General features: G+C 37.2%; 4 protein-coding genes across 11 annotated transcripts; 2 read left to right on the top strand and 2 right to left on the bottom strand.

Annotated features, from left to right (window-relative positions):
- The first annotated feature begins 3 nt into the window (after positions 1–3).
- LOC103840694 (glycosyltransferase family 92 protein At1g27200) lies at positions 4–3,700 on the top strand. The gene has a single exon (XM_009117206.3). It carries the CDS (start codon positions 1,769–1,771, stop codon positions 3,491–3,493), a length of 1,725 nt encoding a protein of 574 aa, XP_009115454.1. The 5' UTR covers positions 4–1,768; the 3' UTR covers positions 3,494–3,700.
- Positions 3,701–3,938: 238 nt separating this feature from the next.
- Positions 3,939–6,693, top strand: LOC103840693 (probable inactive receptor kinase At1g27190). The gene has a single exon (XM_009117204.3). The coding sequence runs from the start codon at positions 4,659–4,661 to the stop codon at positions 6,453–6,455; it is 1,797 nt and encodes a 598-aa protein (XP_009115452.2). The 5' UTR covers positions 3,939–4,658; the 3' UTR covers positions 6,456–6,693.
- Positions 6,694–7,107: 414 nt separating this feature from the next.
- On the bottom strand, positions 7,108–11,444 carry LOC103840692 (disease resistance protein TAO1). Of its 3 annotated transcripts, none has more exons than XM_033279813.1 (4): positions 10,511–11,444; positions 9,326–10,433; positions 8,896–9,252; positions 7,108–8,805 (listed from the first exon to the last, which is right to left on the bottom strand). In XM_033279813.1, the coding sequence occupies exons 1-4, from the start codon at positions 10,975–10,977 to the stop codon at positions 7,306–7,308; spliced, it is 3,432 nt and encodes a 1,143-aa protein (XP_033135704.1). In that variant the 5' UTR covers positions 10,978–11,444; the 3' UTR covers positions 7,108–7,305. The 3 variants fall into 3 exon arrangements, with proteins under 3 accessions (XP_033135704.1, XP_033135703.1, XP_033135706.1); XM_033279812.1 differs by having other exon boundaries at positions 7,108–8,817; positions 10,511–11,440; XM_033279815.1 differs by having other exon boundaries at positions 7,108–8,817; positions 9,326–10,428; positions 10,511–10,718.
- Positions 11,445–12,281: 837 nt separating this feature from the next.
- LOC103840691 (TMV resistance protein N) lies at positions 12,282–24,859 on the bottom strand. 6 transcript variants are annotated; one of them, XR_004451299.1, is made up of 7 exons: positions 22,611–24,859; positions 22,166–22,201; positions 17,266–18,382; positions 16,788–17,198; positions 15,087–16,676; positions 12,894–15,009; positions 12,282–12,551 (listed from the first exon to the last, which is right to left on the bottom strand). XR_004451299.1 is itself a non-coding variant. In XM_009117202.3 (7 exons), the coding sequence occupies exons 1-7, from the start codon at positions 23,048–23,050 to the stop codon at positions 14,470–14,472; spliced, it is 4,635 nt and encodes a 1,544-aa protein (XP_009115450.2). In that variant the 5' UTR covers positions 23,051–24,859; the 3' UTR covers positions 12,756–14,469. The 6 variants fall into 6 exon arrangements, 2 of the variants coding, with proteins under 2 accessions (XP_009115448.2, XP_009115450.2); XM_009117202.3 differs by lacking the exon at positions 12,282–12,551 and adding an exon at positions 19,845–20,329 and having other exon boundaries at positions 12,756–15,009; positions 22,174–22,200; positions 22,586–24,859; XR_004451297.1 differs by lacking the exons at positions 22,166–22,201; positions 22,611–24,859 and adding an exon at positions 19,845–21,324 and having other exon boundaries at positions 12,282–12,576.
- Between the last annotated feature and the right edge of the window lie 937 nt (positions 24,860–25,796).

The following is a 25,796-nucleotide window of genomic DNA, read 5'->3' as shown; positions in this document are numbered from 1 at the left end:
GATTAACCAAATTAAGTTTTGCGTGCGATTAAAGATACACGCAACAAAAACAAAAGCATGGAAGATAGGAAAGAAGAATGTTGCTGGATTTATTGCAAACAAGAATAACAAACGTGACAGGGAATAAAAGATGGATGTATAATGGAAGGCACATTCTTTTTTTCTTTTGTATGCATCAATCATTAGATATAAACTTATAGATTTATATTTTAAAAATGGGGGTGAGAAAAAAAGGAGAACATGTACAGCGATTTTAAGCAATGCATAGCAACTTCCCACTATCCTTATTCCTAAACCATCTACCTAATAGGCTAATACAAACATTGCAATTAAGGAACCATGTTTGATTTGCATTACTCCAGTTTGGCGGCTCTATACATACTTATCCCACTTTCTATCATTTTCTTTTTATATTAGTTATTAAAATATTATATATATATATATATATATTACATAAAACAAGCATTAGTAAACACAATATCAAAGTCAATAAAAGATTCTAGAAATGAAGTCGGTTATAGACGACAGGCTAAACAATAAAATATCTCAAAAACCAAATGATATAGGCTAAATACTCTAGGGCAGATTTGTATGTTCTACAATTATAACAAACTCACCGATTGAATGAACCAATTTTCGAGGTCGGCAACACGAGATGAATGAAGAGCAATCGCCTTCAGCGTCACATTCATGATTCATCAAGTAGTCCTACATTGTAATATATATGACGAACTTGTAAGAAGCTTATATTATTTATATTGCTAAGGGACATAACAAAACTATCATAGTAATTTAAGTAACATTTAGAATGAATATTACTAGTTTTAAAATTAGTGATGAATTTGTGGTGTCGAACATACACATACTTATTGGTGACAAAACGTGATCTTCAACACGTTTTATATAACTAATCAAACCGGCCGAGTATTTATGAAGGTGTCGATCTAAACAATTATATTAATTATACTATATTATGTTTAATTCTGATGTTAGCATTCAACGTTGTGATGTTACTGTTAGTAAAACGCATAAACCATATGTTTAATTCTGATGTTAGCATTCAACGTTGTTTAGATACACACATTGGAATCAAATTGATAATATAACCACACAATCTTGCTTTGTACCAACAGGGTTGGTCCTCCCCTCCGGCGAATATTGAGAAACAATTAACTAAAAGACCACGCAACACAACTGTCAGAGAATCATAGGCCTCTTTTTTTCAAGCCCCAAAACATTACTAATATACAGTATACATAAATAAAAAAAGACGATAATGGTCCACAACCTCATTGTAAGCATCTTTGGATGGACACAAGTCGCAAAACTAGTGGCATCTTTCTCGCCTCCATTATTAAACAAACAACAAAAAATCATTAATCCATTAGAAAAGGACGTAATCCGAAAATCATTAGTATTAATCGGTGGCTTTCCAATATTATTGCAAAACGCCGACGCCTAACGCGACTCATCACAACACAAACGCGTCTTCCTTGTTTCTTTTCCTTTCTCTATCACAAAACGATTACTTCAGAAAAGCAAATTCATTAAATTAAATATATATATTTCCTTCTTTAGAAGAAGAACAAGGTACTTTGGTCGGCCTGCGCAAAAAAAAAAAAAAACCAGATCTCTTCTCCCCCGACTAAAACCTTCTTCAGATCAGTTTATTAAAACACCCTGCTCTATCCCCACCCACCCAGAAGAAAAAAGTTTCGATTTTTATATATAAATTTAGTGGAGAAAAAAAAGAAAGAAGAGGAAGAAGATGATGTTGGAGTATGAGCATGGGAAGAAGAGGAAAGTTCGGAACAGACAGCATCAACCTAAAGCACACTTCTTGTCTCTAAGGTATCTAACGATATGTCTTTGCTGTTTCTTCGTCTTGCTCTTCTTCTTCTTATCCTCCGACCGAATCTCCGTCCGGTCTGATTCTCTGAGACCCTCTCTCCGCGTCCCTGCTCTCTCCGTCTTATCTTCGATGGATTCGATTCAACGCTCGTTTCACGGTAGGTTCCCTCCGCTGAGAGTCGAAGACAGAGTCCAGTTCCCCGACCATGTGCTGCTGATTCTCTCCACCAGAGTCGGGAGAGGAGTGAAGGAACTAGTTTGTGTTTATCACGGTGGAAGAAAGGAAGAGACTTTGGTGTTGAAGTCGATCTCTAGTGATGAATTCGATGAGTTTAGATCGGTTGTTCGGTGTCCTAACGCTCCTTTGAACTATTCTTCGTCTGTTGATTTGCAATTCAACGGAGATTTAGTGAAGAAGAAGATGAGTGATGAGAAGAAGGTTCATGATTGGGCCAAAGTTGGTTACGAGGCGGTTATTGACGGCGACACGGTGGTTGTGTTCGTCAAAGGATTGACTCGAAGACCTCACAAGGAGTCAGATCCTTCTTACTACAAATGCCAGTTCGAGACAGGTGTTGAAGTTTTGGTCACTCAAGCTCTTGCTGCAGCGCAAGAGGTTGTGAGGTGTGTTTTGCCTGAGAGCTTGAAGCTAAATCCGGAGATGTTTCGAGTGAGTGTGATCCACATCGATCCTAGAGGAAGATCCACGCCTGCTTTACCATCCGTTGCGAGAGTCTACGGTTCAGAGAAGAAGAGTGAGGTGAAGGTGAAGAAGAAGCATGAGCTTTGTGTTTGCACGATGCTGTGGAACCAAGCTCCCTTCTTGCGTGAATGGATTATGTACCACTCGTGGCTAGGCGTCGAGCGTTGGTTTATATACGACAACAACAGCGACGACGATATACAAGAGGAGATTGAATTGCTCAACTCAGAGAATTACAATGTGAGCCGACATGTCTGGCCGTGGATCAAGACTCAAGAAGCTGGTTTCTCGCATTGTGCGGTTAGAGCCAAAGACGAATGCAACTGGGTTGGGTTCTTCGACGTGGACGAGTTCTACTACTTCCCTACGCATCGCTCTCAAGGCTTACCTAGCAAAAACGCTTTAAGCTCTCTTGTATCTAACTACACTTCGTGGGGTTTGGTCGGAGAGATAAGAACCGAATGTCATAGTTACGGTCCGTCCGGTCTAACTACAGTTCCATCGCAAGGCGTGACGGTAGGTTACACTTGTAGACAAGCGAACCCGGAGAGACATAAGTCGATAATCCGACCAGAGATGCTAACGAGCTCGTTGCTCAACGAGGTTCATCATTTTCAGATGAGGGAAGGAGTAGGGCATATGAGTTTGGTGGAGAGTGTTGCGGTTGTGAATCATTATAAGTATCAAGTTTGGGATACTTTTAAAGCGAAATTTCAGAGAAGAGTGGCTACTTATGTTGTGGACTGGCAGGAGAATCAGAACCAAGGGTCTAAAGATCGAGCTCCGGGGCTAGGGACCGAGGCTATTGAGCCGGTTGATTGGAACAGACGGTTCTGTGAAGTGTGGGATACTGGTTTGAAGGATTTGGTTTTGTCTAATTTTGCTGATCAAGTGACTGGTTATTTGCCGTGGCAGAGGCAACAACTACAACAAGATTGACTTCTTTTTTTTGGTTACTTGGTTTGTGAGATTTTGTACATTTGACGAGTATACACATTAATATTACTTCTTTTGTTATTTAATTGTTTTTTTTGTTGGAGAGAATTGAAATGGTTTCTAATTTTGTTTGGTTTAATAGAGTTTACCACATTTGTAAATTTCAATATTCTTTTGGGTTCTTTACATGAATTAATATTTATTTACTAAGGTCTTTTGGATTTTTGTTTGGACTATATTTTTGTCGGTAAGAAAGTTGTCAGTAAGATGATAAAGATAAAGCTTGAAGGAATCTTTAGACCAAACATGTTAATCATTGTCGTTATGGTAGTGGTAACGGATATTTTACCAATTTGTTGATTACCAATCATAAAAGTAAAATAGTGGTGGTATTAAAAGCAGTTTTCTATCATTTATTTCTCACCAAACATACCACACTATCAACGGCTATATCGTTTATTGTTCTCTTTTCTGATCACCTAGGCTACAACCTACAAGTCACCGGAAAGAAAATACTAGCGTACTCTTACACATTTTGGGCTGAAATGTAAGCAATGGTATACAAGCCCATGGCCCAAAACATAGGATCTTTTTAGTTCTAGTGATGTCTGTTTTCAATAGTTTGTCCCTTTTTTTTTTCTCTATCACATACCACAACTTGCAAGTTTTAAACTCGTGAGTAATGAATGAGCCAGCCTATATTTGTCAAAAAATAAATCCCAATAAAGTCATATTAATTACGAGTATTTGATATGTTGGTCGTAATATAAACTATCATCATTACAAGAAAGAGTCATAAGTTCTTGATTTGTACTTTGACACCCAGAAAGAATAACTACCTTTCCTTTTCAAGGATTTGATACTAAACTGACTTGAATCTTCTCTCCGACTCTCAGAGATGCTATTCTAACGGCGTCGTTTAGTTCTTTTCCCAAACCAAACAAACCAGCTAGTAACAAACAAACAAAGAAATAGTATGAAAAATAATAATTATAATCTCTGCGAAATAACTAAAAAAAAATAGTCAAACAAAAGAGAGGAAAAAATAAAGTTGTCTCCTTTTCTCATCAGTAACACAGTCAATGAGCGTTCCTTCCGCCATAGAACTTCTCTGAGGAAAATAAAAAACCCTAGAGAGAGAGAGAGATACATCTTCACAGATCCGCCCATGAAGACTCTCTTACCTCTTCTCTTCATCATCATCTCGTTCCTATCTTCCAACGCAGAAGACGACGTCCTCTGTCTCCAAGGCCTAAAGAACTCACTCACCGACCCTTCGTCACGCCTCACCTCCTGGTCCTTCCCGAACTCCTCCGCCTCATCGATTTGCAAGCTCACCGGCGTCTCCTGCTGGAACGAGAAAGAGAATCGCATCATCTCCCTCCAGCTCCAATCTATGCAGCTCGCCGGTCAGATTCCCGAGTCTCTCAAGCTCTGCCGGAGCCTACAGTCGCTAGATCTCTCCGGGAACGATCTCTCCGGCGCGATTCCTTCCCAAATCTGCTCGTGGCTCCCTTACCTCGTCACTCTAGATCTGTCCGGCAACAAACTCTCCGGCCCGATCCCGACTCAGATCGTGGAGTGTAAGTTCTTGAACGCGCTTGTCCTTAGCGACAACAAGCTCTCCGGTTCGGTTCCCACCGAATTGAGCCGGTTAGATCGGTTAAGACGGCTTTCTTTGGCCGGAAACGATCTCTCCGGTACGATTCCTTCCGAGCTGTCTCGTTTCGGGGAGGACGATTTTTCCGACAATAACGGTCTCTGCGGGAAGCCACTGTCGGGATGCGGCGCGTTGAGCGGGAGGAACTTAACTATTATTGTGGTCGCGGGAGTTCTCGGGGCTGTCGGGTCGTTGTGTGTCGGTTTAGCGGTTTTCTGGTGGTTCTTTATGAGAGAAGGTAGCGGGAGGAAGAAGAGAGGAGGATACGGCGCTGGGAAGTCTAGAGACGATAGTGATTGGATTGGTCTGTTGCGGTCTCACAAGCTTGTTCAAGTCACTTTGTTTCAGAAACCTATCGTGAAGATCAAGTTGAATGATCTAATGGCTGCTACGAACGAGTTTAGTTCCGGGAACATCGATGTTTCTTCGAGAACCGGTGTTTCTTACAAAGCGGATTTGCCTGATGGGTCTGCGCTCGCGGTTAAGAGGCTTAGCGCTTGTGGGGTCGGCGAGAAGCAGTTTAAGTCGGAGATGAGTAAGTTAGGCGAGCTTAGACATCCCAACTTGGTTCCCCTTCTAGGGTATTGCGTTGTGGAGGATGAGAGGCTGTTGGTGTATAAGCACATGCCTAACGGTACGTTGTTCTCTCAGTTGCATAGTGGTGGACTGTGTGATGCGGGTTTGGATTGGCCCACTCGGCTTATGATTGGCGTGGGAGCTGCTAGGGGTTTAGCTTGGCTGCACCATGGATGTCAGCCGCCGTATTTGCACCAGTTTATTAGCTCCAACGTTATACTTCTTGACGATGATTTTGATGCTCGGATTACTGATTACGGTTTGGCTAAGCTGGTTGGGACTCGTGACTCGAACGATAGCTCGTTTAATAATGGTGATTTGGGGGAGTTAGGTTACGTGGCGCCGGAGTATTCGAGCACCATGGTTGCGTCTTTGAAAGGGGATGTGTATGGGTTTGGGATTGTGCTTCTTGAGCTGGTCACGGGGCAGAAGCCTTTGTCAGTTATAAACGGCGTGGAAGGGTTTAAAGGGAGTTTGGTGGACTGGGTGAGTCAGTATTTGGGTACTGGTAGAAGCAAAGACGCGATTGATAGAAGCATAAGTGGTAAAGGACACGATGAGGAGATTTTGCAGTTCTTGAAAATAGCGTGTAGCTGTGTTGTGTCTAGGCCTAAGGAAAGGCCGACGATGGTTCAGGTGTATGAGTCTCTGAAGAGCATGGCGGATAAACATGGTGTTTCTGAGCATTATGATGAGTTTCCACTAGTTTTCAACAAACAAGAAGCTTGAGTGAGTGACTTTTTTAGGCAGCGTAAAGCGCTAGAAAGGCATGAGGAATCTACTCTCTGTATCAAAAGCCTTTTGTTTACTTTATATCTCATTCTTTGTTCCTTCTCCCACTGTTGTTACTTTATAACCGTGTCAGTGTTCTTGTGCTGTCTTGTGTCCTGTTTGTTGTAAAATTATATGTACATTCGTTGGGTCATTAATGTACTCTTTTGAATGTATGAGATGAGAAAATTTATTTCGCCTTGTTTCATTATTGTATTGTGAAAAGCTAACAAGTTCTTGACATTTGGTCTAATTCATTCCTTTAGGTTCCAAATGTCTCTTTGTTTTGAACTGTTGATTTCATCTTTTAATGCTTCTGATGGTCAAAAGGGTCAAAGCATAGTTTGGTGTGTTGTGATGATATCTTTTGGATTAGATGTGGGGTTTGGTCTTAAGAATAAGACACACGAGAGAGAGAGAGAGTTTGAAAAGAAAGGTTATGGTGGAAGCAGATCTAGAGACGTCTGCGTCTCGCTGAGAGCATAGACACATGAACCTCGACCCTACTTGGTAATAATAACATCGTCTTGTCACCATTTCCTTTTAGATAATCTGTTGGTCTCTCTTGTTTGGTACTATGACAAGCTGTGAAACTCATTTTCATCAAAACTTTCACAAATCAAGAATCTCCTCTTTTTTGTTACTTTTACTTATTGATTATAAAAGGCAGAGGTAAAGAAACAGATAAACATCTTACAGTGGGTGAAGTTAAAAGAAGCAAAAAAGCTTCAGAACAGGAAACTAAAGAGAAAAAGGAATATATACAAAACACCATGTCTCCAACTATGAAAGGTGCACTTTATTTACTTCAACGGTGCACTTGGAAATTACATCCGCTCATGTCTAACCGTTTCAGCGCCGTCAAGTGCTCTAGGCCTGGAATATCATCCACTATCCCACAGTTGGTGAGATTGAGCTCGTGCAACATCGTCAGCTCTGAAAGGTCGGATATACTCTCCAATGAGCAGCAGTTTGCCAGGTTTAGCTTCTCCAAGTTACATGGAAGAGAGGGAAGACACGTGAGCTCTTGGCAGTCACACAATGAAAGTTCTTTGAGACTTGATAACCCCTTGAGGCTAGAAGGAAGACTGTGAAACTTATTATTCCCCAGGTTCAAAACCCTTAAGTTTGAGAGGTTTCCAAAACTTCCAGGCAACTCCATGACCAGAGTTTCCTCCATGTACAGATGGCAAAGAGATTTCAAGCCTCCAAATGAGTTAGGAAGCTTCTTGAGATTCTTACACTTGTTCATTTGGAGTAATACTAGGTTCTCCAGATTTCCAAAATTTTCAGGCAGTTCTTCAATGTTAGAGCCTTCAAGGTATAAGCTATGGAGTGTGTCCATATCTCCAATCTTATTAGGCAGAGATTTCAATGATAAGCAGTTCCTTAACTCAACTTTCTGAATAAAGCGCAACTGACTTATCTCTTCTGGTAGAGTTGTAATCGGTGTACTATCCAACTTAAGTTGGAGAAGAGAGTTTAACCACCCAACTGAACTAGGAACCTGTTTCAGCGATTTGCATCCTCCTGCTGAAAATTTAGCCAAACATGGCAGTGATCCAGGTTTTAGACTTAGAGGTAGCTCCTCCACCGCACTTCCATCGATGATCAGCTCTTGTAATGATGCGAGTTTATTGATAGTGTCAGGTATCTTAGAAAGGGATCCAGGTTTTAGACTTAGAGGTAGCTCCTCCACCGCACTTCCATCGATGATCAGCTCTTGTAATGATGCGAGTTTATTGATAGTGTCAGGTATCTTAGAAAGGGATGCACAGTGCATCACATGCAGCTTCTGGAGATTTTTTAAATTTCCAATAGAACTCGGAAGACTTTGCAGTGAAGTGCTACTCAGATCTAGCTCTTCCAGTGATGTCAATGTTCCTATGCACTCAGGAAGCTCGTGAATAGATCTGCAACTCTTTAAGCTAAGCTTTTGAAGTTTTTCGAGGCGAAAAATTGATCCCGGTAGGTTCTTTATCGCAGTTTCATCAAGAAGAAGCTCTTTCAAACACAGCATGTAACCGATGTTTTCTGGTAACACACTCAGACTTGAACAGCCAGAGAGGTAAAGCTTTTCAAGACTCTTCAGTCCAGAAACATCCACAAGAAACTCAGTGAGGTTTGGACAGTTTCTTAAATCCAGGTGAAGTAATGATCTCAAATTACCAACTGAGCTAGGAACCTCCACCAGAAGCTTGCATCCCTCGAAAACAAGCTTCTCTAAGGACTTATGGTTTGATAAATCAGGAATGGCTTCTAAGCTATCACAACCACGCAAATTTACAACCCTCAAGTTCCCCTCCACCTGCAAACCCACCTGCAAACCAGAGAGAGTGTTTTTTAGAAGTGAGACTTCAACTCAAAACCCATGATAGAGGGAGATAAGAAAGCTTACTATTTTTAGCTGAGAACTCTGGAATCCTCTTATACCACTCTCTGAAAGATCAAGAACAGCGAGTTGCCTAGAAAGAAAACTCGCTGGAACATCTTTTAATGGACAGCCTCTCCACTGTATCCACTTCAGGTCAGATGGAAGGAGTTCAAGATTTCCTTGCAGTTCCACATGATTGATCTGAAGAAGTCTCAGCTTCTTCATTGGTACAAAATGCTCCACGGGAATGGTGTTTTCAGTACGTGTAGGCTTTAATATATTCTTCAGGTAACTACACACAGAGCTGGTGCCTGGATTGTCATCTAGTCTCATAGACTTCTTCTTGAAGTCTAATACAATTCCTCTGATGGATGTTGTTCCCTGTCATAACGATCACGAGAATATAACTCAAATGCAAATGATGATATTATTGCTGTAGATAGAAAAAAACTACCTTCATATTGTTCATGATTTCACCACGATCCCAGAGTCTACTTCGCTTTCCCGGATCCTCTGGGCTTTCTTTAACGACCATCTGCATTCCCATGTCTTTAATCTGATCATGCATCCAAAGAGTATTGTCGGCCAAGAACTTGACAAGAGACTTCTGTCTAAGAGCTTTGAGAACAGCCTCAGCGTTGAACCCACAACCTTTCAGTACGTCGACAATTTCCTCTTTAGTCATGTCCATTTTAAGAAAGAGACACGCAATGTCCAGGAAGACTTTCTTCTCTTCATCGTCTAAAGAGTCAAAACTCACCTTCAGAACGTCCCGAAGACCGTTGGGTTTAGTATTTTCCAGCTTCTTTACCTGAACTTGCCATTCCTTTTCCTTTTTGTCATAAAAAAGAGAACCAAACACTTCAACAGCTAGTGGCAACAATCCAGTTATCTTGACGATATTCTCAGATAACTTCAATAGACTCCCTGTTGGTTTTTCCTTTCGTAGTGAATGATAACTAAACAGCTTCACTGCTTGCTCTTCACTCAAGCAGTTGACCTCATACTTTAGGCTCACAGAGAGACTATTCAGAATATCTTCGTCTCTGGTAGTGATGACTATAAGACTTCCTTCACCATACCAACTTCTCTCACCAACCAACGCATTAACCTGGTCTACGTTATCAACATCATCTAAAACCACAAGAATCTTCTTCTCATGAACACTTTCTCTTATCTTGTCTCGGCCTTGGTCAACATCTTCTATTTCAGGTGGCGAATCAAACAGTTCAGTTATCAAAGTCTTTTCTAGATTGAGTAAGCCATCTTTTCCTGATGATCTTTCTCTAACGTTTGAGATGAAAACTCGTTGCTCCTTGAAGTATTCTACCATCTTTTTGTACAAGGCTTTTGCAAGGGTCGTCTTCCCAATACCGCCCATACCGTAAAGCCCCAGGATTTGAACGTCACAACTAGATTTAACGTTGACCAGATTCATCAAATCATCAACACGTGACTCCAAGCCAACGGTGTACTCTCCAACTTTCTCTGGTGTATTGTTCTTCTCAGCTAAAACCCTCTTCACCACTAGCCTTATCAGCGCATCCTCATTTTCTCCTTCTCTGCCAAGTTCCAAAAGTTCAAGAATCTAATAACTTCAATCCACATGATCATAAAACTACAGGAGGTTGTATTATACCTGTAAATAAAGCCAGGGAGATGTCCAACTAGTTTCATAGCTTCTCTCCATGGCTGTATCCTTTCCTTGCTAAATCTTTCGGCGTGTGCTTCAAAATGCTTCACGAAATCACCGCTCTGCTTGCGTACATGGGAGGGATCTACCTTGTAAAAGATGGGTATCATGGGACGATCGAGAGATGAACTCAGATCACAGAGCGTAGCTAACTCATCTAGGCACCAGCGGGAGTCAGCGTAGTGAGGGGAGAAGAGGACGAGGGAGGCCGCCGAGTCCTCCATGCCTGCGATGAGGCTTGCATTGATCTCTTCCCCTCGTTCCATACCTTCGTTGTCGCGGAAGATCTTGACCTCTCTCTTTATCTCCGTGTAGAGACGCTCTGCGAAGTCAGCACGCGTGTCTTTGCCTCTGAAACTGAGGAAGACGTCATACTTGAGCCTATGCCGCTTCGATAGAACGGCAGCCTCCATCTCCCGATCTTCCTTTCTTCTAAAAGTCAACTGTTTAGAGACAAGAAGTCAATGTCTTCTTGAAGTCTTGAGAGAGGAAGCTCATCGAGATGTCTTGTAGAGCTTTTAACTCAAAACTCTGTAGCTTTTGCTTTCTCTTTGTTGTTTTATTGACCCATCAGAATATTATTGACTTTTCTAAACTCAATTTGGTAAGTAAAACGAAAAATAAATTGTTTAAATTTCAAATATTATTTCAAGTGTAACGATGTAAATATTGTCAACTAGGTGTTTTCCTGCACAATGAGCAACAAAATTTTTTAAAAATTTTAAATGTAAATTATATATAAAAATAAAATTATATTATTATTATAAATTTTATTATTTTCTTACAATATTTTAAATTAAATTTTGGTTTAGTTGAAATAAAATTCAGATAAATTAAACATTTTTTATTTTCAACCATATAATATATATATATATATATATTAAATTATAATATTAGACATATCTTTTATCTTTTTATTTTTGGATAAAATATATTAAATCAACTTGTATAAATTTAATTAAAAATTTTGTTAAAAAAATTGTATAATTATCAAAAAATAAAACTAAACAGTATTTCTAAATTTTGTAGATATATAAAAAAACTAATGATATTACGAATAAAAAATTATAATTTAAAAAAAAATCGTAGAAAAATTTGAAAATAATTTTTGGCAATAAATTGTATAATTACAAAAATATAAATAAATAATATTTCAAAATTTGTAAAATATTATTATATTTATACTATTATACTATTTAATGTCGTTTGACAAAATAAACTATTTAATGTCATATTTCAATAGATATACTTTAATGATGATGTATAATTTACTACAATATTCTAAAAACAATTACAAAAAATATAAATCAACATTAAATGTAATCATCTATGTCACATTTATTTTGTGAAATTGATTCTGGTGATGACTTGTGTCAAAATCGCTTGGTAAATAATGTCTAGGAGATTTTAAACTTATATTATGCAGTTTCGTAAACTATTTGTTTGTGCCTTCAAATAATATTTTTATCTATCTATCTATTTATATTATTATTTGTGAGGTAATTTTTGGCACACACATTTAAAGTTAGATTTTTAATATCGTCATTACTTTTAATAAATAATAATTAATTAAAATTTTATTAGACAATTATTTATAAATTAATATATATAAATTGGCCAAAATGAAAATATATTAAAAAAGATAATTCATACATATATTATGTTGTTATCCAAAAAGAATATTTTTAACCATAGACAGTTAAAATAAAAAAATGTATAAAAGATAAGTAAGCTCAATTTTTTTAATTTAATAATAAATGTAGTTATAAATATGTATTCCTTTTCGAAGCACGAAATAAATAAATGCATACTCCAATCAGAAAACCAAGAGCCATTAGCCCTAAGTCCACCGGGAAGTATCCAAGCGAGTGTGTATGGTTGCCATTCCGTGAAGCAACATCTCAGAATCTTTGTACTCACACGGGCCTTCACCACATCCAGAAAGTCGAACAACGCAACAATACACACCAATCTCCTCATCCGTAATCTTGAAAATTAAACAGAGTCCAATACTGGTTTTGATATGGTTGTGTTATATATAGCATTGATATCATTTTCTTTATTTTTGTCAATATACATAATCAATATCAATTTGCTCAGTTTTTCTCAACCTACAAATCATTATAGGTTTCCTGGATGTTACACAACAACCAGACCAAACACATTATCAAATCATTCAACTATCATAACATAAGTGAAGATCACATTTATTTATCAACTTGCATAGCCAAATATGTGAACGTGTGTTTCCAGCATAAAGAAGCAAAGATTCTATGCTAAACCCTAAAACCATTGGAGCGGAAATCAAAGAGAAGACTTGGAAAACTACCTGGTAGTCTTCTTAGTATATGACCAAGTCAAGGAGGGCTCATGAAAGTGGAGACATCAGTCACTTCAAACCTCGGAGTTGGTGCAGAAGATATTTGCAAATCGACGAAAAACCTCCAATTAAGACTGAGAATTGTCTCTGTATATTTTTCATATACAAAAGCAACCAAAAAAACAACCAAAAAAGCAGTAATGACATTTATCAGCTAAAAAATTGCTAAAGTTTTACTAAAATTTTTCTAAAGTTTTACTAAAATTACTTAAGATTACTTAAATTTTACTTAATTTTTCTCTGAAATTTTGTTTTTTTTTTCTTGTAAATTATGTATAAGAAACAAAAATATATACATATAAGATAACTAAAACAAAGATAATATATATATAAAATATATCCTAGAACCTCCTAAATCAATTTTTGATATTCAAATATTTTATATAACATATATTAATCATGATATTTAACTATTAAGATACGAGGAATAGTCACATCTCGTGTTTTCCCTTGCTAGCTGACGCTAATAAGGTTGGATAAAATTTAAATATCAATTAGCCAATTTCTCAATAAAAATCTGCAAAATTGAGCAAATTTTGTTATACTTTGATTGAACGCATATATGAAAAGAGTGGTTTTGAAGCAGTACAATGAATTTTGTATATAATTTATCTAAATAATTAAAATAAATTTTATATTAATAATATCAGATTTTTTTTAAACAAGATAATTCTTATATGTTGTGTTGTTATCTTGAAACAATATTGTTCTATTTAAAATTTTTAAAATAAAATAATTTATAGTTAAATATTAATCATCAAAAACATTTGTATAAAGATATTTCTAAAATATTTTTAATATGAGTGTTTTAAAAAATTTAACACAATAATAAACTTAAATATTTTAAAGCAATTTTTGTCATATATAAATATTTTGATGTTTGATTAAAAATATTTTAAAGAAATTTTTTGTCATATATAAATAATTTGATGTGATAATAAGTATTCGTAAAAAAATAATATCCGATATACAGACAAAACAATATATTTGATAATTTTAAACTATATTCCGCTTTTAATTTACGTTGACTATTTATATCAAATAAATACCACTTTCAATTTTCTGTTGATGCACAACAATATCTTCACCTTGACTTTCAGCCGTGACAACTTCTGAACTGTGACAGGTCCATTGAATGAAATATATAACTTTTTTTTGTATTTGAACTACTAATGAAATATATAACTTACTAGACTAATTTAAACAAATGATCAAGTTGGATGATTATAGACGACATTTGCCATGAAGAAGCATATATGGTTTGAAGAAGTCATAAATGATCTGATTGTGGATTGACTTGAGATGGATGTGTTACATTGTTTCTTTAGTCTGACGAAAATCTTTTGATGTCTTGTAAGATAATATCACAAAGATATATGATGTCATCGCATCTTTGAGATGATAAAGATACAATGAGGTCAATCATTTGACACCATAGCATCAAAATAATAATGTTGTATGGTTTATCAAACTTGTCCACACCATCCATTACAGTGAGAGAGAGACTGAACCATCAGTTGGAGTATCAAGCAGATTCACTTTCTGAGCTGGCTTCACCTTCTTCAAAAGATCTGAAAAAATTGGCAAGCTTCTGAGAGACAGTGAGCTGTGTCTCGTTCAATACATGTTCTTCACCTTTAAAATCATCATCCCCTTCATAAACAAGATGAATCCCATGCATCTTTAGCTCAACGCCTTGTTTGATTGGTGGTTCTCGTTTAACAACTTGTATGGTGTACCCATCTCTAAATGTCCAAACCATTGGGTGCAAAGTTGGGTATCGGCAGATGTGGAGTTGATCATCACTTGTTCTTGGCACTCCAAAGAGGTGCAATGTGTGGGTGTATAAGGGTGAATCAAGTTCTAGAATTTGTGCTTGAACCTCCATCACATCAGGCAGCTGGTAGTCATCTATGCAGTCTTGGTTAAGAGCCACAACAACGGCCAGGATTACGCCTCTGAGCTCTCTGTTGGGTTGAGGAGAGAATGTGAGAGGGCCTTGTGAAAACCAGTCAGGGATTCTGTTCCCAGGTAAGCTCAGATTCCTCATCATTTTCAAAGAAGCCTGCAGTGAGAGTTCAAAAGATTGTTAACAAACCTGAAATACAACTAACTGAGATGATATAGAGTTTGCAGAATCACCTTGGAAAGTCTTTTCTTGACTGCAACAGAGAGCCTAGAGTTGCAGCCGCTCATGTATAACCTTTTCAGAGCCTTCAAATGCTCTAGGCCTGGAACATCATCCACTTTCCCACAGTTTGTGAGATTGAGCTCTTCCAAGATCTCCAGCTTTGAGAGGTCTGCTATACTCTCCAACGCAAAGCAGTTTGCCAGGTTTAGCTTCTCCAGTTTCCACGGAAGAGGGGGGAGACACTTCAGCTCTTGGCAGTCATACAATGTAAATAATTTAAGATTCCATAACCCCTCAAGGCTAGATGGAAGACTGTGAAAATAGTTATTCCCCAGTTCTAGTTTCTTGAGAGATGAAAGCTTCCCAAGATCATCAGGTACTTTACCCCATATCCCCCAACCTTTAGCATCTATCTCCTCAAGTGACAAGAGGTTTGAGAAAGAGTTTGGTACTTCAACAAAACTAGGTTCTTCACTTGTACCTGGAGAACTTCTAAAGAGAGGCTTCTTCAGTATCTTCAATACCCTTAGATTTGAGAGGTTTCCAAAACTTTCTGGCAGCTCTACCACCGAAGTTTCCTTCATGTACAGATCGTGAAGCGATTTCAAGTCTCCAAATGATTCAGGAAGCCTCTTGATCATTTTACAGTTGTCCATTCGGAGTGTGTCTAGGTTTTCAAGCTTGCCAAAAGTTTCAGGCAGTTTCTCAATGTTAGCGCCTGTAAGGAACAAGCTATGGAGTGTGTCCATGTTTCCTATTGATTCAGGCAGAGCCTTCAGAGACTTGCAGTTCCTCAACCCAAGTTTTTGAATAAAGTGCAAGTCACCAATCTCTGCTGGTAGAGTTTCAATTGGTGTCCAATCCAACTCAAGTTCTAGAAGAGAATTTAATCCACCAATTGAACTTGGAACATGCTTCAGAAGTTTGCATTCTCCTGCTGAAAAGTCAGTCAAACATGGCAGTGAGCCTAGGCATAGAGGCAGCTCCTCCACTGCACTTCCGTAGATAAATAGTTTCTTCAGTGATTTGAGCTCCTTAATAGTGTCAGGTATCTTAGAAAGGGATGCACAGTGCATCAAACTCAGCTTCTGGAGATTTTTTAAATCTCCTATAGAACTCGGAAGACTTTGCAGTGAAGTGCTACTCAGATCTAGCTCTTCCAGTGATGTCAATGTTCCTATGCACATAGGAAGTTCTTGAATAGATCTGCAGCTCTTTAGGCTAAGCTTTTGAAGATTTTCGAGGCGAAAAATAGAGTCTGGTAACTCCTTTATCCCAGTTGCATCAAGAAAAAGCTCTTTCAAACATGGCATGAGACCAATGTTTTCTGGTAACACACTCAGACTTGAACAGCCAGAGAGGTAAAGCTTTTCAAGACTCTTCAGTCCAGAAACATCCACAAGAAACTCAGTGAGGTTAGGACAGTTTCTTAAATCCAGGTGAAGTAATGTTCTCAAATTACCAACTGAACTTGGAACTTCCACCAGACGCATGCATCGTTCAAAGACAAGCTTCTCTAAGAACTTATGGTTTGATAAATCAGGAACGGCTTCTAAGCTATGACAGCCACGCAAGTTTACAACCTTCAAGTTTCCATCCACCTGAAAGAAGTTTCTTAACAGTGAGATTTTGACTCAAACTACAGTAAAAACTTTATAAATCAATGAACACGTTAAATTAATAAATTAATACTCAAACCAGTAGAAGCTTACCCCTTCGATGTGCAGACTCTGGATGCGTCTTATTGCACTCTCAGCAAGATCAAGAACAGCAAGTTGCCGAGCAAGAAGATTGAGTGGTACCTCCTTTAATGGACAGCCTCTCCACTGTATCCACTTGAGTTCAGATGGAAGACGTTCAAGATTCCCTGCCAGCTCCACATGATTAATCTGAAGGAGTCTCAACTTTGTCATTGGTACAAAAGGCTCTACAGGAATGGTGTTCTCAGAGCTTTTTGGCTTTTCCTCTGCTGGAAATCCTACAAACTTATTCTTCAGGTAACTAAACACAGCTCTGATGCCTGGATTGTCATGTAGATTCCCCAACGCAATGTTATCTGCACTTGGATCTGTTGCTAACTTCTTTTTAAAGTCAAGTACAATTCCTTGGATGGATGATGTTCCCTATCATCCATTACAGAACAAACATGAGAATGCAAATTATATATAATTGTAGATTTAAATAAATTACCTTCATATTGTTCAATACAGTCATGATTTCAGCACGGTCCCAGAGTCTACTCCGCATTCTAGTATCCCCAGGGGTTTCTTTAAGGTCTAACTGCCTTCCCATGTCTCGAATCTGATCATGCATCCAAAGATTCTCGTCTGACAAGAACTTAACAAGAGACTTCTGTCTGAGGACACTGAGAGCAGCCTCGGCGTTAAACCCACAACCATTCAGTACGTCGACGATTTCTTCTTTCTTTATCTGCATTTTAAGAAAGAGACAGGCAATATCCAGGAACACATTCTTCTCCTCATCGTCTAAAGAATCAAAACTCAGCTTCAGAACATCCTGAAGATTGCCTGGTTGAGTGTTTTTGAGCTTCTCTAGCTGAGTTTGCCATTCTTTTGCCTCCTTCTTGTCATACAAAAGAGATCCAAACACTTCAAGTGCTAGTGGTAATAGTCCTGATATCTTGACAATCTTCTTGGACAGCTCTAGTAAACTCTCTGTTGGTTTTTCTTTCCGTAGTGAATGATAACTAAACAGCTTCAAGGCCTGCTCCTCATTCAAGCACCTGACTTCATACTTTTGCTTCACTAAGACCTTACTCAGAATATCTTCATCTCTTGTAGTGATGACTATAAGACTTCCTTCACTATACCAACTTTTTTCACCAACCAGCGCATCAACTTGGTCTACCTTATCAACATCATCTAAAACCACAAGAATCTTCTTCTCATAAACGCTCTCTCTTATCTTGTCTCTCCCTCGGTTAACATCTTCTATTTCAGGTAGCGAACGGAGAAGCCCCTTGATCAAACTCTTTTGTAGATTAACCAAACCATCATGGTCTGATGATCTTTCTCTAACGTTTGAGATGAAAACTCTATGCTCGAAGTCTGCAACGATCTTGTTATAAAAGGCTTTTGCAAGGGTCGTCTTCCCAATACCACCCATACCGTGAAGCCCCAGGATTTGAACGTCAGAGGTGGATTTAACGTCGACCAGATTGATCAAATCATCAACACGTGACTCCAAGCCAACGGTGTAATCTCCAACGTTCTCTGGTGTGTTGCTCACTTCAGATAAAACCCTCTTCACCAAAAGCCCTATCATCTCATCATCAACAGAGTCTTCTCTGTCAAAGTCCCATAAAACAAAAACACAAAATTTCAGACAAAGAGCATTCACATTAGTTGCACAAAAAAAAAGAGCATTCACATTCAAAAACACTATGTTTTTAAAATCCATCTAGACAGTGTCTAAGGTCAGCTAGGCAGAAAATTGGCCTTTTTTTTTTTTTTTTTTTTGACATCAATAAAAAGAAAACAGACTCATATAGACTCTGTTAACCAAGAGGGTAGCTCTGCATCCATGTGAACGACGAACGACGGTTGGATTCTTGCACTGCGTGCTAGTTTGTCCGCCTGTGTGTTCTGTGTTCTTGGTACATAGATGATCTCCGAGCTCTGAAATCCCGTGCTAAGGGTCTTGATATCTGTCAAGTAGTTTGCAAACGCTGGCCATTCTTCTGGTTCCGAAACCATCTTCACCAATTGAGAACAATCTGTTGCAAATGTGACCCGAAACTGCCGCAAATTCCGCATACATTCCATTGCCCAGATTAGTGATTCAAACTCTGCATGGAGAGGTGAAAGACTGGCTCTTGTGTTTCTTGCACCCATCAAACCGTCAAAACCTGGTAAGGTGCTATACCATCCTTGTCCCGAGAAAATATCGTTTGCCTTCCATGAGCCATCAGAGAAGCACCACCTGCCCGGTCTCACCGGTATGGGAGCCATATCTCTCTGGTGTGCATCATGCTCAGGAATCACCTGTGCATCAGCCCACAGAACAGATTCTGTCTCGGCCTTCCCAAGAGTATCACGAGGATCAATATCCAGATCACTAAATACCTTACTATTCCTTGCTTTCCATATGTACCAAAGTATCCACGCAAATTGATGATCATCCATCTTTGGAGTAACGCGCCAAAATAGATGATCTATGTTTGCGTAGAGTGATTCCGTTGGAAAGATTGCAGGATTAGATGGAATCTTAGAAAGCGCCCATGTCTGAATTGCCGGTGGACATTCAAAAAAGACATGGTTTATAGATTCCTCTGGAGCCCCACATCGAGCACAACAGATATCTCCTTGCATCCCTCTTGCCTGCAAATTTTTCCTAACCGATAGACATCCAGATAATATTTGCCACAGAAAATGCCGGAGTTTCGGTGTGCAACGAAGTTTCCAGCAGAAGGCCTTGAGTGAATCTACCGTGGGTCCGTAGGCAGAAAATTGGCCTTATTCAAAACGGTTTTTTAAAAATTTAATTTATACAATTTAAATCTGTTTAAATCGACCTAAATTAGTTAAAGTTAGTACAAATTCATCTAATTTTTGGTTTGTTTTGTATATCTAACTTTATAATTCATCAAAATTATTTTATAACTAAATCCAAAAATTAAAATATCTTATAAATGTAAAATATATAATAAATCAATCTAGGTTCCTAATAGTTCTCCTAATTGCTAATCCAATTCTAGCAATTTCTTGAACATTGCAAAAACATAACTCAACTTTGTAATGAAATCCTACTTGCAAACAAAACCAGAGAGGTTTCCGACCAAAGTCATAGCTTTCCTCCACCGCTGTATCTTCTCCTCCTTAAACCTTTTAGCATGTACTTCAAAGTCCTTAGCGAAATGATCGTTCTGTTTACGGACGTGCGAGGGATCAACCTCGTAGAAGATTGGTATCATCGGGCGTCTCAGAGACGCTCTCAGATCGCAGAGGGTAGCTAGCTCGTCAAGGCACCAGTGAGAGTCAGCGTAGCGTGGGGATAAAACGACGACGGAGGCTGCAGAGTCTTCCATGGCTGCGACGAGGCTCGGGTTGATCTCGTCGCCTCGTTGCATACCTTCGTCGTCGCGAAAGACGCGGACTTTCTCTTTTCGGTGGAGAGCGTCGTAGACGCGCTCGGTGATGGTGTGGCGCGTGTCTTCGCCTCGGAAGCTGAGGAAGACGTCGAACTTGAGTCTGTGCGGTTTGGTGATGACTTCGGTCTCCATATCGCCGATCAACTCTCGTAGAAAGGTTGTTGGTGAAGTCAAGAGAGAAAACTTTCGGTGATAAAGGGACCTAACTTTTGAGATATTTGTTAAAGTTGTGATGCCATTTCTTTTATTCTTACAGTGGGACAAAAGCTTAGCGTTGGCTGTGACTGTTTGTCGGTAGCGGAGACCAAAGTCAGGTGAAAATTGATTAATTAATAGTCTAGTCTCATGTTCAATTATAACAAAAAAGCTAGCGTCTTTCAAAGACACTAGACGAATCAGAGGGTTTGGGACGTCAAGAAATGATCTTCTAGGTAGGGATCATTCAGTCTTGACTCTTACCCAAGTGAAACAGAGGATGTTTCTCTCGTGTGTAAGAATAAAGAAACAAAGAGAGACAATAAGCTAACTGAGTTATTTGTTCTTCAGTTCCAAGGTTGTTGTTTTGAGTTCATAAGATTCACCGGTCTCATATTTTACATTTTAAATCTGGGAAATTGCGACAATAATTAGTTAAATAAATAAAGAATAAAATTACGGATATGGTGGTAAAGAATGTATTTTTTAATAAAAATTATAGAATGTTTCTGTTTCTGAGAAGATGAATAAAATTGAAATAAAAATTAAAAAAAAACTAAAAATAAAAATAAAATTGAAGAATGTATTTTTAAAAATATTCATTTAGTGGTGGTAAAAATGAATAATAGTACCATGAAAATGGTAAATATAAAATTTTCCCTTTAGGGCCTGACTGGTTCAAACGCAGCGGTTACGGTTGCGGCTGCGGGTGTTTGCGGATGCAGGTGGTTGCGGTTTCTAGCAGTTTTAAGAGATTTATACGACTGGTTCTGCGGTTAGAAATTGGTGCGTTTGCGGGATACTTATGACTGGTTAACTACTAAATACAGTAGCGGTTAAATAATAAATTAACAATATTTACATTTTATATAATTATAAAAATATCAAAAATCATAATATTATAATAAATATGTAAATTATATTTTCAAAGTTATAGTTTTAAATTTTTAAAATTATAGAAAATATTTTATTTTAAAATTTTATAATATTAATTAAAATATAATAGATATATTTTAGTATTTTTATAATTCCATTTTGAAAAATTTATTGAATATTTTTATTTTTGTATTTATATGGTTTTTAAAGAAAAAGAAAAAAAAATTATCCTCCCGCAACCGTCCGCAGCCGCAAATGCTAGCTGGAACCAGCTTTTGATTTTAAGAGGTTCGGAGCGCGATTTGCAGCAGTTTGTATGATTGTTTCGAAGCTGTAAACCGCTACCAACTGCAAGCTGCGTTTGCGGGTGGTAGCGGAAAAACCAGTCAAGCTCTTAATCTCCTATTTATGTGTGTGTGTCGATGTGTGTGTTCATTTGTGGAGAAGATGTTAAATGTTAATACTTTTACACGAAACTCTAGGTTAAATTCTCACAAAATAGCATAAGAATTCAGATTGCGAACGAAGCTGAATACTAATCTCTTCTTCTATATTGTTCTACATTAGTTGGTGAAAAGAATTTTGATAGGAGAGAGCGGTTACATTTACATACACTGGTTTCTTGGAAGTAGCAAAGGATGTTGAGTCATAGGAAATGAAAATGAGGAGATTGATTCTCAAGAAACATACCTAAAACACAGGATGATCCAAGATTTGAAGAAAGAAAAGAAGGGGACAGCTAGATCAACAATTAGTTTTGATGTTGGAGCGTTGTGACTTATGACATGTCTTAGATGAGATGTATATATCAAAATCTATACCAATCATACGATGCAACATGTTGTCTAGTATTATGTAAATATGCAGAGGAATAAGACTGAAGATGAAGATACGGGAGTCCTCATGTACCTTTACACAAATCCGGAGATATGTCCGACTACATTCTTTTTTTTTTTTTTTTGAATGAATGTTAAATTTTATTCATCAAAAAATACCTTTATACAACTAGTGCAACCTTTAGGCTATACAAACTTGTGATTCCTATACTTCAAACTTTGTTAAAAAAAACTTCAATCTCTAGCTCCAAACCAGGTTTGCAATCCCCTCTCCATCCCTTTAACTCTATTAGCTTGTAAAATACTCAGCTTGTTCCTCACTCCCTTGTCAAGAATTTTCCTTTAAACTGTCCAAGGCATCAACTTCTCTCCATGCTTAACTCTGTTTCTTTCTCTCCACAATGCATACACTGCCACTTGAAATGCATACCTGAGACAGAAACGCTTCCTCTTTTCCATACCTCTCACCGTTAACAAGGGAATTATAGATGACCATAAGTTTGTGTAAGAATCCATTCATAGCTCCCCTCCATCTTTCTATCTCCTCCTCGCCAAATCTTTTCGCGTGCTCTTCAAAGTCTTTTTCGAAAGGACTCTGTTTCCGAAAGTGCCATGGATCAACCTCGTAAAAGATTGGTAATATAGGACGACCCAGCGATGCTCTCAGATCGCAGAGCTTGGCTAATTCATCAAGGCACCAGCGAGACTTGGCATAGTCAGGGGATAAGATGAAAATGAAAGCCACTGAATCCTCCATAGCGTCCACAAGACTTGGACCCAGCTTCTGATCCTTGCGTCCCACGTCACCGTTCCTTACCCGGACATGTGCCTTGATGAGCGCTTCATAGAGACGATCCGTGAAACTGTGGTTTCTGTCTCTTTGGAAACTGAGGAATATGTCCCACTTGAGCCTCGAACGAGGATCAGAAACAGCTCCGGTCTTCATCATCTGGTTCATCTTCGATCTTTTCCACTTTGTGATCAAGTTTGTAAGATGGAAAGTAGTGCAGAAATCCTTAACGTGGATCCTACGAAAGAGACATAGTTTTAGTGCTCAGCTCAACACACGCAACCGCTTTTATCTACTTTTCAAAAGGTAGAAGCTGTCATATCTAAAAAACTACGGACATGGCTCTTCTCCGAACCGGAAACGTCAACGCAGTTACATATGTATTGTAAATCAAAACAGCATACATCGTTAATTTTCATGTTTGAAATGTGTATATGTCTTCGTCTTCAACCGCCATATTAACCGGAGCACTAGAATTTTGTTCCAAAACCCACGTCCTTACATTTGTGATAGACTGATAGTGTTATCTCTACATCACCATCCAAATCTATTTTATTAAAACAGAAACATTACGTTAGACCTAACTTTTATGTTGTAAATTTTTAAATTAAATACATTTTTTTTACTTTATCGTGAAACATACATTAAATCACTAATATTCATTTCTTCGTATTACTATTCATGTTTCCAAACAATATACTCTTTTTTATACTATTATTCATGTTTCCAAACAACACAATAATTAATCGACTAATATAAAATATTAGATCTCATCTTTTTAATAATTTCTAGCAATTTTCTTTCAAATTATTTAGATCAATTAAATAATTGAAATAATTTATAAAACAACGAAAAATTAATTGAACTTACTTTTTACAAATTTAAATAATGCAAAACATTTCAATCAATAATAAATAATTTAAATTAACTGATTAATTTATTTATTCCTAAATTATAAATATATCATTTATTTAAGTAACATAATAATTCAATATTAATAGCCATTACATAAAAAAAATATAAAAATGTTATACATCATACAATAAATATAATAACAAAAATAATTATAAAAATGTTCAAAATATATGTTATCTAAAGAAAAATACTTAACACTAATTGTTAACAACAAATTTAAACCGATTATAATATAAACCAAATTATGAACAAAATAAATTATACAAAATAATTATAATTAAATTAATTAAGCTATATAAAAGGAGTAATATGATCAAGAAATATTTACAGTTCTTAATTATTCTATATCTATCAATTTCTCTATCAAAGTTTTGTAGAATCGTCATAAATTCATAAAATTGCAAAACAATAAATTTTAAATTTTGGATTAAAAGGTGACAAATTATGAATTTGGTAATATTTTATAGTTTTCTCTGAATATAAGTTCAAAAGATAACATGTTATAGCTTTTTCTTTTATTAAAATCTATGTATTTGTTCATGCTTATTCTATTTATATAAATAAAATATGAAATCGCATTCTATTGCAAGACTCAAGTTATGAAGGCATAAAAATGGGTTCTCAATAGTCCCATATATGCAAAAAATAGCCTTTGCTTCTTTTTACTACAGATTTCGTTTTGGTAAGTCATGAGTTATATGTTCTATAGAGGAACATGGCTTTATGCTCCTTGGACTAGTATATATGTGCTTGGGTTCGGTTTTCCAAGATCTGAAGAACTAACCAATATCTATTAACGAGAAGCAAACACTAGTACCAGAAGATAAACAACGTTTTTATTAATCGAGATTGGCCATGTATGGTCCATGAATATACAAATGTTAAACAGATACTAGGATAGATCATACACATGTATTAGATTTTGCATCCGATAAAATATATATGGCAACACACAAGCATATATATATTATTTTATTTTATTTGGTATGACACAAGCATATATATGAAACGAAGAACAATAGAAAACAAAAACAGACGATATGTATGTATAACAAAGTTTTATAGTCGGATCAGTTGCCAGTTGCGGGATTACAGTTCTCATAGCGTGTGCACGTCGGTGGTGAGCCGTTGATGGATTGACAGTTTACGGTAGTACTGCACGTAAAATGATAACAGTTGGAGAAGTAAGAGATGCATGGCTGACAGAGAGAAGACAAGTATCCTCCTGGAAGATGACCATGATCAGTACGATAAGTGGTCGCCATGTTTTCAAAAGCTTTCCCGCCCCCGCAATGGATTGATCTGCTCGGTGGAATCCACATCTTGGAGCTTCTTTGGTCATCGCCTTCCAAATTCCTCCTCGCATTGATCGTCTCTTCTGCATCACCCATATAATTCACACTTCAGTTTATAGCGTCAAGCATCATCAAGCCTATGGTAATATCAGAGCCGTGCGAAGGTATCTTTTGATGCCAGAAGCCAAAAAGAAAATTTTAGTGAAGCCAAATATGTTCATAGCTTTTTAACTAATTGTTTTCCACTTAAATAACAAATATATTTTTCGTGAAACATAATTTAATATTTATCAAATTTTATTAGTCTAGATCTAACTTTAAAAAATATTTATAGTTTTTAAATAAAATGTAACATTCAAATATAATCTTTAATACTAATAATGAAATTTAGAATAAATATTAATATATTAAGAGAAACTATTTCTAATAATTTTATTGGGGATTTATGTTGATGAACAAGATGTTTTCTATCAAATATACAAAACTAATATTAAGATAGAAAAAAAATTGAGGTGAAAATTAAATAATTTTAGAATTAAAGTTGTATTATAGCAAAAGATTTATAATAATATCAATAATAGTCTATGTTCAAGTGATTACAGTTCAAAAAAGTGTTTTTAGTTTTTACTAATAGGTCAAACCAAATAACAATTTAGTAATATGCCCTATGTGAAAGTTCAACAAAAAGAAATGGCCTAAGCCGA

This window comes from Brassica rapa, chromosome A09 (genome assembly GCF_000309985.2).
Source record: "Brassica rapa cultivar Chiifu-401-42 chromosome A09, CAAS_Brap_v3.01, whole genome shotgun sequence".
Lineage (NCBI taxonomy): Eukaryota > Viridiplantae > Streptophyta > Magnoliopsida > Brassicales > Brassicaceae > Brassica > Brassica rapa.
This window is presented reverse-complemented; position numbering and strand designations above follow the sequence as displayed.